Raw genomic sequence first — 13,387 nt, 5'->3', positions numbered from 1 at the left:
AAATGTTCTCAACAAGCTGTTTGTCTTGTTGGTCCTGCTTACAGAATGGTGTTAAATGCCCTTGCTGACTTTGGTGTCTGCATGCGAGTGGCTTGTTGCTATCTTGTCTTTCACCCCCCCACACACACACACACCTGCATATTTTTCTAGTTCTGTTTTGAACTCTGAAAGTAACTTGAAAAAGTATCTTGATGCTGGCTCAGATGTCATTGGGTACATTTGTATTGTACAGTGCCATTCTGTAAACTTGAAAGACATGACTTCTTATAAAGTCACGTTGATCCCTGAGGGGTACTCAGATAATTTTAGCTCTATACACATATGTATATTCCCTCTGAGTGAATAATGGGACAAATGTCTGTACTGCTTTAATCTTCTGTACTGGGACAACTCTACGGTTGGGCATGTCTTTTTCCGGTCATGCCAGCGTTTCTGTTCTCTGGGGACACCTCTCCTGCCTTTGGCAGCACTGTTGTTGCATTGCACGGCAACTGAACCTCATATGATTTGTGTGTGACCAGGTGAAGAGAACGTCTGCCCTCCCCTCGGGAAGAAAGGTTGGTGGGCCCGAGGTAAAGCTGCTGTGGCTGCACTGCTCACTAGAACCTGCCCCGGCCATGGCTCTAAGCAGAGAACCCAGAACTCAGCAGCAGTGGCTGAACAGTGTTTTTCTTTTGCTACACTAGTAAATCCACACCCTCAGCCTTTGGCCTGACACATCACACTTCCACTGCTGCAGCATCTGCAGTTTTCAATTTGCTTGTTTCGGCGCATGGCTGGTTGAAAAAGCTGCATGAAGATGTTACTATGTACTCAGAGAGAAAATGAATTTAATTATACCCTATTCTTTTTATGTTGTCTTTCTTCTCCCACCGTATTTTCATTTAAAAATCATTATGGTTTTGCATCCTTCCTTTTTCTTTTATTCTTTTTGCTGATCAGTCCCCTAGCTGCTTTCTCCCTGGTACATATCACTTAGGGGTGTGCAAAGAACCAGTGTTCAACTTCCAAACTGACCAGAGAAGGCTGGCTCAACTAAGAGAGCTCAGAGCCAAGTTCTTCCTTTCGTAGATACCATCTGCCTTGACTGCAGATAGCAGAACACAGAGATGCAGGGGGAGAAAAGTCTCAGCTGGCCAATTGGGGGTGGATCTTTCCTTGAAAGTTTTCAGAAGTATTGACTAAGAGTATAATCCCTCATGATGATCATTACTATTTTAGTCAGGATTTTGAGGCTGTGCAATAGTTGAGCTCTTATGGGAATGTATTTTCCTTTCTTTTCTTGTTCTTCTTTGCCCCCGTCCCCACCCCAGGGTAGACCTATTATACCTGGAGGCATATTACAAATTTTTATACATTTTGTTCTTATTTTGCAGTCTTTACTACTTCTGTTTTCCCTGAGCAAAATCTAATTCTCCTACTGAGCTATGAGCATTTCAAGTCTTTTTGAAGAGATATGAAAATTGCTCTTTACATTCTACCATTCTATTTGTTAGTAAAAGTAACTTTACTCTTGGCAAGAATACTTCATTCTTGACATTGCCTGATCCAGCAATTATCTGCAGCACTAAAGCAATTTAAAGCAACCTGGAATCCATAAGTGAAAAAACAAAGCAAAACGAAATGTATGAGTAACCTGAAATGAGGGAATAAGTGATAGCAAATGCAGGGAAGTCAGTGACCGTTTGAGCTCCTGAGGCTCCCATGCCAATTTATTCAAAACATTAAATTTTAATTTAATTGCATAGTTAAACCTTCTGGGTTATAGAAATTGCTAGGTAAATTGCCAATGTAAAGAGAAGCTAAATTCAAGAGCGTCCAGAGATCTTTCCACACCTTTGCACATCCCCGAGTGTCACTTTTAAGCGTTTTCCATCTGTCATTTTGTTCATCTTTCTCTGTCTTTCTTGATCTTCTACCGTGAAAGCAGACACAGGAGCGTGCTCTGTTAGTGCAGGGTGAAGATAGAACTGAAAGGCCAGAGAGATCCGCTGAAAGAACCTTGCCCCGGCAAGAAAATGAAGAGAGTCCTCCCAAGGTTTCTATTCCAATCCCCGAGGAACACAAGGCTCTCAAAAAATGCCACCTCTACTCTAGTGCTTTCCCGTCTCCTCGTGTTCCTTTCATGATGTCTTTTCTCCTGGTCCTTGCGCTGGCTGTCTGGTGGCTGATCTTTCTGTGATTGGAAAACAGGGTGCTCCTCTGACATGTCAAGACTAAAACCATTGAACTCTTGTCTATGGCTTGAACTGTGTAATTGCCTACATTATGCCTCTGGTCTTGATCATTCACTGTTACAGGGACCTTTTCTGGTCATGTTTCTGTCAATAATAAAATGTGGAACTTTGGAGAGCACATATTGAGAGGAAAAAGGAGTAGCAATGGATTGTCCAAACCAGAGTTCCTGCCCCAAAGTCAACACTTAGGCAAATCAGACTGAGGCGCAGGGCAGGTGGTACTCACTGAAAAGCTACCCTGCATGCTCTTCCTGTTAACGGTTGCTGTGTCCTCCTTTCCACTGTTTCACAGAGGCTGGGAAACCCTAAAAACATCTGATGGATTATTTTCCCAGCCCCAAATAGCCATTCATGTGGCATGGGCTCCGTAGTTTTAAGAAGAAATTCAACCTCCCAACCTTTCAAAAGCCTTAAAATGATAGTTTGAATCCAAAAATCCATAACCACTCCTTTTCTTAGAGTATCGAATCCGTGCATACAAAGGTCTTTTCTGAAAGGGGCTGTGGCACCTGCAGCCTTTTCGTCAGTGTTTATGAGCTGCACAGGAGACAACTGTATCCTTCCTGAAGTGCGGAAGAATCACACAGAGGTTAAATGCTGTCTTTTCATATGTAGAGTTGATTTAGTTTAGGGAAACGGTGCTGGTGACCCTTGGCTTCCAGCCAGGGCTGAAAATTTCAGACTACCTACCTTTTAAAGTCCTAGAGTACAGATTAACTCAAGATCTGTATGTAAACACACTTTTCACTAAATTAAAATACTATTATTTCCTTATGGCTAAAGTAATTATTGTTAGGAGCTATGTTTAGCTGTTATAATAAGCTTAAAAGATACGTTGTTTCCTTATACTTCAGACATGTTCTCATACTTGTGTTGAAATCAGTTGTTTCTAATCACTCGCCTTGAGAGCTACGCATCTGTTGTGACATGCGTACAGTTTGCATGTTGATTATGAGGCTTCCCTGAAGTAACGGTGAGCACGCCCTCCTCAGAGCACCGCTCGGAAGCCGAAACTGGCGGGCTTTCACCTTACCTTTAACCTCTTTAACCTCGCATGATGTCGCTTGCTTTCTGTGGCGTTTGACCGCCCCAGTCTGGACAAATTGTTAACTTTGCAAACTCTGTTTAGGACTGAGTTGCTAGGGTCGTCTAGTTGAGACTGTTACATTTTGTATTACTTCTTAGTGCTTTTGGTTCATGAAGTGTTTCTAAAGATGGCTTTGCCTTTGAAACGATGGAGGGGGAGGGAGGAAGAGAGAGAGAAACAGTAAAACCAAGATTTTTGTCGTTCTTCAGTGTTCACTAGTATTGATCAGCTGTCTTCACAGACGACATGATTATCAGATATCTACTGAAAACTGCTATTACTGTCATTATTGGAGTTTTAAAAAAAACTGGAAAAAGAAGCAAGGACCAGGCTAGATTTAAAAAAAAAAATCTGAATATATATGGTTTGTGTCACAAGTTGTTATGTCTATTTATAACAGATATTTTGTAAATAAGCATATTTATTGATTCACTCATAAGAAAAGATTGCAGAGTCACCTGAAGGGCTGCAAAACTGCTTTGCGGGGAAGATCTGCTGATCCTAAGCGTGAAACAGATGCTCAGATTTCCTTAATGAAACAACAAATGAAAGTAGCCTTGGTTATGTTCCTGTAAGTCTTTTTTTTTAGGGATTAAAAGGAAATAATCTTAAAATTTTATCAGTACTTTTGTAACTTTCAAATTATATTTCCTAAAGTTCCGGTTTTCATCATTGTACACAACTTTTTATTAATTATTGTAAACGTCACCCTGAATTTTGTTTCCTTTTATATTGGAAGTATTTTCAACTCCATTAAAAATTTAGTGTGAGCCGGCGGTGCTGTTCTGTGATCTGAAGTGTAGCAGGGATTCCCCAGAGGTCTTTGCTGACAAAGAAGCCGTTTCTCCCTAGTGAAGCTGCTAAGAGCAGAGTGCCAACTGACCAACGTGGCTCAAAAGATAGATCTGTCATAGTTCTCAGGACACGCGTCCTCTTCTAGCCCCGTGTGATCTCAGGTTAATGCTGCCAGTTTGTAACATGAGGCTGCAGACAGCATCGCTTCCTTTCCCCCCGCTTCACAGGCATTCCAATTGCTGGATATCACTTTACCCTGGACCGGCTTCTTAATGGCAGCTCCAGAAGTAATCTGGACTAAGGATATCTACACTGACCTGTGTAAAGTCTGGGGTTTTTCCCTGTGGGTCATTTCCAGAGTGACTTTTAAGGGAGTCACTTAACCATTTGGTGCCCATATTTCCAGCTAGTTCCTTACCTAAATCTACCTCATGAGGATGAACCTCAGCATGTTTCAGGAAGTGATGCCGGTTCCATCCTCAGTCTTAAATGTGCTAGGAAGATAGGATTTAAGGAAAAGGCAATCATATACGACTCTCTTGAGAGTCTTGTTTTTGGAAGTAAGCGAACAACTATGTTTGTTTCCGTCTGCTCCTGATTGGTATTTGACCAAGCACTTAAAACTAGTGGAGTTAAAAATGCCGTTCCAAATTTATCCGTCTCTCAATAAATTCAAATGGTATTCATGGAGTAGAGCGTGCTTGGGAATAAGCCCAGCTTCTGTATTTCAGACCTGTTTTTTAGCTGTTTGCTTATGGCTAGCGTTTGTTCATACAGATGATCAACCCTGAACTTCACAGTGTTCTCCACACAGAAACTTCACTTTTTTATTACATCCTAACTACCTGCCCCATCGTTTGTGACACCCAGCCAGTGTGTTGTCTGCTCTGTGGGACTCCACCAGCCGCCTCCTCTGCACCACTCTAGCATTAGTGAGCCTCTCCTGCCTGCCGCTGTCACCGCTCACACCTTAGGATCCCCTTGTACTGCTGCAGAGGGAGAACCCCACTGGTGTTGGGCTGGGCGAAGGCAGTTGAGTGGTTGTGAAGGTCTGCACTTGGGTTAGGCTAGGAGAGGACAACGGTGACTGTGACTCCCGGGTTAAATTCGGGGGGATTTTATTTGATAAATTCCTATCACCACTGCACCTTATTTCCACAGGTCAGTCATACAGGCTAAAAATGAAGTAACTTTAATAATCGTTTAACTGTATGAACAGATGACAGCTTGTTGAAACGCTTTTCCTCATCTTTTGTGACTGATATTCTAGGTGGTTATCATCATGCCCCTTGCTTTACCATAGTTAAAGTCCTCTTTGGGGGAAATAACAGCTAAGTCTAAGATTAAAAAGTGGCAAGGGTGTAGAACCCCAACTATGTTTTCTGGTCCCCAGATTAATAAAAGCAGTTAGCCTTGTGTTTCCTTCTCTGCTGTCTCTCAAGAAAAGGGGGCTAAGCTCATCACAGAGCGTGTGCTTAACATGTGACCCCCCAGGACAGTGAGAGACAGAGAGAACTGGGTGGTGGGAGGGGGAAGGGAAAGAGAAATGGAGGGGAAACATGAGTACTTCCTGCACTCTTCTGTGCATTGCACGGATGCAGAAAGATAGCATCTCCGGATTTTAGGGTCTGACAAGATCTTAATTCAGCCTCTCCCCTACAGCATTTGACTCTCAGGTGCAGTGTCATTCAGAGGTTTAGAAACTAGCCTTGCAGCTTGTGCCTCGGTATCTCCCAAGATAGATGATCGCGTTTTTGGACAGCTGATTTTATAAGTCACTCATGCATTAAGTCATGGTGTTTCTCCACAGCTTAGTTTATTGATCTCGAATGCAGGGATTGTAAAGAGTTTCTTGTTGTAATAGGGGGCGGCGGGGCTGCGTCCCCAAAACCCCAGCCGCCTGCCCTGCCCGGCTAGTTTATGCCCCGAAATAATTACACAGACACTGTATTCTTTTCATCACTGCTTGGCCCTTAGCTCTGGCCCTTACTGGCTAATTCTCACATATTAATTTAGCCCATTTCTAATCATCTGTGTAGCGCCCCTAGGTGCGCTTACCGGGAAGATTCTAGCCTAAGTCCATCCTGGGTCGGAGCTTCATAGCGTGCGTCTTCCCTGGAGCAGGTAGCATGGCGTCTCTCCTGCATCTGCTCCGGAGAGGAGAGCTGCGGAGTCTGACCTCACTTCCTCTTCCTCCTGGCATTCTGTTCTGTCTACTCCTCCCACCTATCTTCTAACCAATGAAATGGGCCGAGGCAGTTCCTTTATTGCTTAGCCAATGAAATCAACAGATTGATATATGACACTCCCACATCAGTTTCTTATTAAGAGTGGGGTGCAGAGCAGGTAATGCAGACATTCGGGAGGCTGAGGCAGGGTCATCCGCTGAGGCTAGACTAGATACCATAGGGAGACCTTGTTTCAAAAAACAAGAGAAAGAAATTTCTGGCCTCTACATGAAAGTTCTTGTTAAAGTTAAAGGGAACTCTCTCATGGAGTTAATCTTAGTCATTGCCCTTTGAGGGTTACTATCTGGGTCAAAGGTGAGCCCTTGGTTTGTTCATCTTTGTTTGACATCTGTCACCTTTGTATCCCAGGTGCCACCTTGCCTTGTATATAACAAATAATCAGAGCCGGGCGGTGGTGGCGCACGCCTGTAATCCCAGCACTTGGGAGGCAGAGACGGGCGGATCTCTGTGAGTTCGAGGCCAGCCTGGTCTACAGAGCAAGTTCCAGGACAGGCTCCAAAGCTACAGAGAAACCCTGTCTCGAAAAACCAAAAAAAAAAAAAAAAAACAAATAATCAGTCTGTTGACTAAATTACTAATAGCAGATGGCAGTGGATAAATGACCTGGACTCTTGTATTGAGATAGATTTGATCACTGTATGCCTGATCAGTACGTGTAGAGAGCCAAGAAAGCCAGGGCAGAGCCTTCTTTATCAACCTTCGGTAGTCCCTGTCTTACTTCAAGGACCTCAAGTTGGATGCCCCTATGGCAAATGTTGATCTCTCTTGTTAGCATCTGTCATTTGGTTTAGTTATCCTTTCTCATAGCTAATAATCAGCTATTTTCACCCCAGAATATATTGTCAAGATTGGTCTACATGCTGCTCATCTTGGAGTATGATGTCATAAAGGGAATGTGTGTGTTTATCTGAAATACATTGCTGACATCAATCTGATACATATTTCTTATGTTTTATGTTATAAAACCGCACAAACTGTCAGATCATCACGAGTTTTGTACATTAGGCTGCTGAGTGGTTCTCTGTAGAGTGATGGGGGTGCCAGGCCTTGTAGGCTGTGTGGTCAGCTCTGCTCAGCTCTGCCATAGCACAGTGAAAGTTACAAAAACGACAGCAGGAGTCGTGTGGTTGCACGCCAGTCGGACTTCACTAGACACTGAGGGTTGGTTTCTGTACAATTTTTATGCCACTAAATATTTTCCCTACCCATTTAAAAACAATCTATTCTTAGCTGATGGCCATACAAAAAAAACAAAGATCGGTTGGAATTCGGTTAGCAGGGACTAGTTTTTGGATTTCCCTCACAGACTAGAAAGCTGACTGGTTATTTTTGTTGTTGTTATTCTGCCTTGGTACTGTTTTGTTTGTGGCTAGAAATTGGCACCAGGAGCCTCTTACCTGGAACATGAAGTCCATGAAACCACCGTGCCCGTGTCTGACTCCTTCCGGCGTGCTCTGTGTTGACTGAGGCCTGAACAGACTTGCTGACGCCCATCCACCCTCTTTGTTTTGTTTGGGGTTAAAGGATCTGTCTCAATTTTCCCATATAAAATAAAGAAATAGTAATTCCTCAATACACCTTCTCTCTAACCAGATTCTAGAATTATGTAATAAGCTTGTGTTTTGGGGTTTATATTGCTGTGAAGAGACACCGTGACCATGGGAACTCTTTTTTTGTTTGTTTGTTTGTTTGTTTGTTTTGAGACAGAGTTTCTCTGGGTAGCTCTGGCTGTCCTGGAGCTCACTCTGTAGACCAGGCTGGCCTTGAGCTCACAGAGGTCCTCCTGTGTGCTGAGATTAAAGGTGTGCACTGCCACCACCACCACCTGGCTCCACAGCAGCTCTTATAAGGAAACACTGAATTGGGACTGGCTTACAGTTCAGAGGTTTAGTCCATGATTGTCATGTTGGCGTGCATACGGACATGGTACTGAGAGGTAGCTGAGAGTTCTACATCTGAATAGGCAGACAGCAGGTCAGTGAGACTGGGCCTGACTTGAGTGTCTGAGACCTCAAAGCCAGCTCCCAGAGACATACTTCCTCCAACGAGGCCACACCTCCTAATAATGCCACTCCCTTTGGGCCTATAGGGACTATTTTCATTCAAACCACCATAGCATGGTTTTAAAAACATAATAAGGGGGGGGGGCTGGAGAGATGAATCAAGAGGTTAAGAACACTGGCTGCTTTTCCAGAGGTCCTGAGTTCTACTTCCAGCAACCTCAACCATTTATAATGAGATCTGGTGCCCTCGTACATGCATGCAGAGCACTGTGCACCTAATATAAATAAATAAATAAATAATCAATCTTTAATGGGGAAAAAAAAGAAAACATAACGAGGGTTGGAGAGATAGCTCAGCACTTTAGAGTGCTTCCTGCTCTCCAGAGGACCTGAGTTCAGTTCCCAGCACTCATGTTAAGTGGTTGTGCCTGCCAGTGACTCCAGCTCGAGGAGGAACCCAATGCTCACACCTGCAAAGCTCTGCAGATGCCACGCCCACTTACACATGTGCACATAATCAAAAATAACCCCCTCTTAAGTGAACTGATACCCCATTGAGCACTTAGTGCCCTTCCGTGTTTCAGACAGTTGCACAAATTTACGATTAGCCCTTGAAGGGACATATTTGCTTTTCTAATTATTACTGTCAAAATAAAATACTTTTTGATGAGAAGTCCCTGATTTGGAGTCTACTGGGGAAGTAGTTTGTTGGTGAGTTAGCAGAAAATAATGTCCTTTTGAGAGTCATTGCTCCCGGTAATTTGACCTATGTAACTGCTTGTTGGAAGTGTTTAATAAACCCCAACCCCCTTTTTTCTTTCAGTTTTCTTGTCCAAGATCCTTTGGCTCTCATACTTACTGTTTATTCATTACCAGTTTGGTGTGTTATTAAGCCTAAAGAAACCTGCTATAAAGTTCCTCTTTAGGGACATTTTTATTTTCTCTGATGTTTTTCTCACGTTAATTGCTCAGTTACTGTGTAGATTTATGATGACTAGCTCTCACTGCAAGTCCGCTTCTGGTTGCTAGTGATTGTGATGGAAGTTAGAGCTGGTGACATTGGACACAGGCAGACCCAAAAGAGATGGGAGGGAAGAGGAACGTGTGCTTCAGTTGATCGCCTCGAGATGCCTGCCTAGAAAATACTGTCAGCGCCCACGCCCAGTAATTGTCTTTTGCTTACTCCTGATACGGAGGCAACTATTTGCATGTGTTCAGTCCTTAAAATATTGTTTAAATCACTTTGTGTTCATTTGACTTATTTGTGTCAGGTTTTAAAAATAATTTTTTCTAACTAATTTAACCCGCCACAGTAACGTGCAATTGTCACATTTGATTATGCTGATTTGCCTTCTGTGTTTTTTTTAAGAGCCCTGAATAAATTAGTGGTTATTAACCATCCAGTGTTGCCACTCTGATCAGACTGAAGAGGGGAGGGGGTGTGGCTGTGTGGGTGTGAAGAGAGCTTATTCCTCTCACACCGAATTAAGACGCATTGTCATTCTTCACCTTGGGCAAACCCTCTCTGTGTCACAGCTCTGAACCGTATTGTGTTTTTCTGTTGATGGCTAAAAGCACCAAACAATCCACACTTTGAAGTGGTCTGTTTACCAGCTCAATATATATTATATATATATAATATATAACCTGCGGTTATGTCTAAATAACAGAAAAGTGCTGCTGTGCTCTCTCTGAGCCGCGTTCTTCTTCAGAATTTGTTCAACTTGTTAGCACAGAAAGCCATTTCATTACTGCAGGATTATTTTTGATGGAGAGGAGCCACAGATCGCTAGTATCTAAAAATAATTTCTGTTGCATTTAGTTCTGTGGAATCAATATGCTGTTGTTTTCTAGACATCAAGTCGGGGTATAATTTTTTTAAGTGTTTATTAAGATTTTAATCAAACCAGGAGTGGCGGCATACACCTGTAAGCCCAGCACTTGGGAGGCGGAGTCAGGAAGATCAGCAATCTCAGATCAGCTTTGTCTACACAGTGTAGTCAAGGCCCATGTGAGCCCCTGTCTCTTAAAAAAAAAAGAGAGAGACTTTAATAAGTTTCTGTGGAGTCTTGCTCACAAATTTAATGTTGTTCCATTGTAAATGACTGGAATGTCTGCGCTGTTTCTGGCCTCTTCCTCTCCTCTTCCGTTGGTCTATCTTGACCTTTCACAGTGTAACATGGTAAAACTGACCACCCCAGATTTCTGTTTTCTCAGCCGTGTTCCGCATAACCTTTAACATTTGCTTAAGCACTCCGACTTCTGCAGATCTGCCCAGGTGTGAGGTTCTCGCGTGATCTGTGGAGTTCATGCGGGTGAGTGCAGTACAAAAGCAAAATTTTCTATTAGCTAATAGTTAAAATTTTGCATCAGGCATGGGTTTTGACGATGTTTGCTTTTGCAGTCACCTATTCGGGGATAATCTAATAACAGTACCATTTAGAAAACCATACAGACTGCATTTGGGGAAGGCAGAGGCTAGCTCAGAGCCATGCCTCGCAGGTTTGAGGTCAAAACTGAAGAATTCTTGTTATTGGCGAGCTTCACCGCCTTCATTGAGAAAGAAAGGCCGTGTGGTGTGTTCTTATCCTAGAAACAATTTTATCAAGTTAATAAAATAACGGTATGAGGAAACGTCTGCCCAGACCAGCTCTTTTACCCAGATATAAGCTTTCTGTGCAGTGACCCTTGAACATGACTGGGTCTCGTGGGGACGCTAGTGAGCACACAAGCTGTAGACACAGCGGGGAGGAGCATTGTGTGGTCAAGATGAAGGACTCTAAGTCACCTCCTCTAGACACTTTAGCTCTGTTGTTAGTTTATCCCCGTCTGCAAGGTCCTCACTCTGATGTCCCTTTGAAAGCTGCTGGCAGCCTGAGTTGTCATGTGGTGGCAGCTTCTGTTTACAAGCTTTGGGGGGGGGGGGACCAGGGATGTTTTTCTTTTCTGTAACTTTTGTTCTTTCTTCGTTTGTTTCCTTTTTTGGCTGAAGTATGGGCTACTGCTGCTTGCCTTGTCATCTTTATGTGCTGTTTACACATGGCTTTTTACCAAAGAAGCCGCTGCCACATCTGATTTATCTTTTATTGCAAGTGCCCATTGAAAAGCGATTTTGAAAGTGAAGGTTGCTTTGTTAATTCCCAGGTTGATGTTCCTACTGGTTATTATACAAATCAAGGCAAACACTGATATTTATAGTTTCACAAAATAGGAAAAAGATTATAAATATTTATCGTGTTAATATATAGTGACATACGTTGTATTTTTTTAAGCCTTTTCCTGAGGCCTTTAAAGCCATTCTCCCTTGAGACATGAACCCTTGCCATGTTTTTGTTGAAAGGGAGGAATGCAGGTAGAGCACTCGCAGTTAACTGATGTTATCAGGATTGGAGTCTACATTTTTTAGCTTGCATGTTGCAGACCATCTGGGAATCTCACATTGTTGATAATATTTGTGACTGTAATATTTATTGTTTACTTTAGTCAGGAACCAGGAGCTGAACTCTTCTACTCGGTGTCTTCCCACTGTGCTTAGCAAGATAGCCTGGATTCCTGCTGGTTCTGTGGCCTTGGCAGTGCAATGCATTTCTTATTGGGTTTGCAAATCAAGGGTAATGTGCTCCTGGGGGTGTTGTGTCTGTGTGAACCTTCTACCCCCAATCCTCCTGTCATCTCCGTCATTCCCCTTTCTTATCAAAGCTTGTCTTTTTAGGACTGGGGAGCTGACTCAGTGGGTGAAATTCTTGCTGTGCAAGCATGGGACCAGAGTTTGGATCCTGGTGCCCACCTAAAAAGCTGCGCATGGCAGTGTGGCACTCGTAGCCCTGGTGCCTGGGTGAGCAGAAAAGGGAAGATGCTATGGCAGCCAGCTCTAGGATCAGTGAGAAAGATGGAGAGCGATTGAGCAAGACACTTCAAGTCAGCCTGGGATGCCGTGTGCACACACAGGTCTCTCTGAACCTGACTTCAAGTCAGCCTGGGACGCCGTGTGCGCACACAGGTCTCTCTGAACCTGACTTCAAGTCAGCCTGGGACGCCGTGTGCACACACAGGTCTCTCTGAACCTGACTTCAAGTCAGCCTGGGACGCCGTGTGCACACACAGGCCATTGTACCTGACTTCAAGTCAGCCTGGGACTCCGTGCACACACACAGGCCACTGTACCTGACTTAAAAAGCCTAACAAATTCCTTTCCTCTTAACATAGAGATGTGTTTAGTGTATCAACAATTTTCCTTGAGATATTTGTGTTTCAACAAACCACAAGTCATGGCAGATAATATTAACAGAGTTTTTTGTACCATTAAGTAGGCACTTAAGTCTGAGTGGTAGTGGTGCACGCCTTTAATCCCAGCACTTGAGGGGCAGAGGCAGGCGGATCTCTGTGAGTTTGAGGCTAGCCTGGCCTCCAGACTGAATTTTAAGGTAGATAAATCCTGTCTTTAAAAAAATGTAAGTACTTAAGAAGCCAGCCTTAAGTTTTTTTTTTTTTTTTTTTTTGACAAACTACAAAACAAAATGAAAGTCTTTGGTAGTGTTTTAATAACCATAGTAGGCTTGGTTACAAATCTAAGGCATTCTTGGAGGATATTATCTTCAAAAAGCAAATGTTTGGGTAATTACAATATAGAAAGATATGCTTTGAGGCTTGGAAACAGCAATGAGCTAATTATTCATTAAAGTGGTGGTAGATTTTGTGACTAAGTCAGTACTATCCTTCTGGATATCGAATACTCATAGAAGAAGTAATCTTTTAAAATAGTAGTAGTGTGTTGGGTGTGGTTGTGCATGTGTTGGAGGGCAGCTCTGTGGGTTCGCTCTCTCCACTATACACGGGTTCTTAGGTTCACTGGGATTGGTTAGCTGACCTCCTTCCTTACTACCCCTTGTTTTGAAGAAGTGTCATTATGTCAGCTGGCATCAAACTAACTAGCTCAGGCTGTTCCTGAACTCATGAGCCTCCTCTCTCAGGTTCCCAAGGGCTAGGATTGCAGGCATGACCCCACATGTGGCTAAA

At 43.2% G+C, this 13,387-nt stretch overlaps 1 protein-coding gene across 34 annotated transcripts in view; it reads left to right on the top strand.

The window, feature by feature from the left end:
• Window positions 1-13,387, top strand: part of Epb41 (erythrocyte membrane protein band 4.1) — a 146,293-nt gene that overhangs the window by 116,356 nt on the left and 16,550 nt on the right. For 2 of the 34 annotated variants that reach the window (XM_075945640.1, XM_075945618.1), the window contains 2 exons: window positions 522-572; window positions 1,931-3,941. The exons of 17 other annotated variants lie outside the window; for them this stretch is intronic. In XM_075945640.1, coding sequence (XP_075801755.1) covers window positions 522-572; window positions 1,931-2,182 — 303 coding nt within the window. In that variant the 3' untranslated portion in view covers window positions 2,183-3,941. 15 more of the 34 variants (XM_075945637.1, XM_075945611.1, XM_075945633.1 and 12 more) reach the window with 14 other exon arrangements.

This window comes from Microtus pennsylvanicus, chromosome 13, assembly GCF_037038515.1.
Source record: "Microtus pennsylvanicus isolate mMicPen1 chromosome 13, mMicPen1.hap1, whole genome shotgun sequence".
Taxonomy (NCBI): domain Eukaryota; kingdom Metazoa; phylum Chordata; class Mammalia; order Rodentia; family Cricetidae; genus Microtus; species Microtus pennsylvanicus.
Note: the sequence above shows the minus strand (reverse complement) of the source record. Positions and strands in the feature narration are given on the sequence as shown.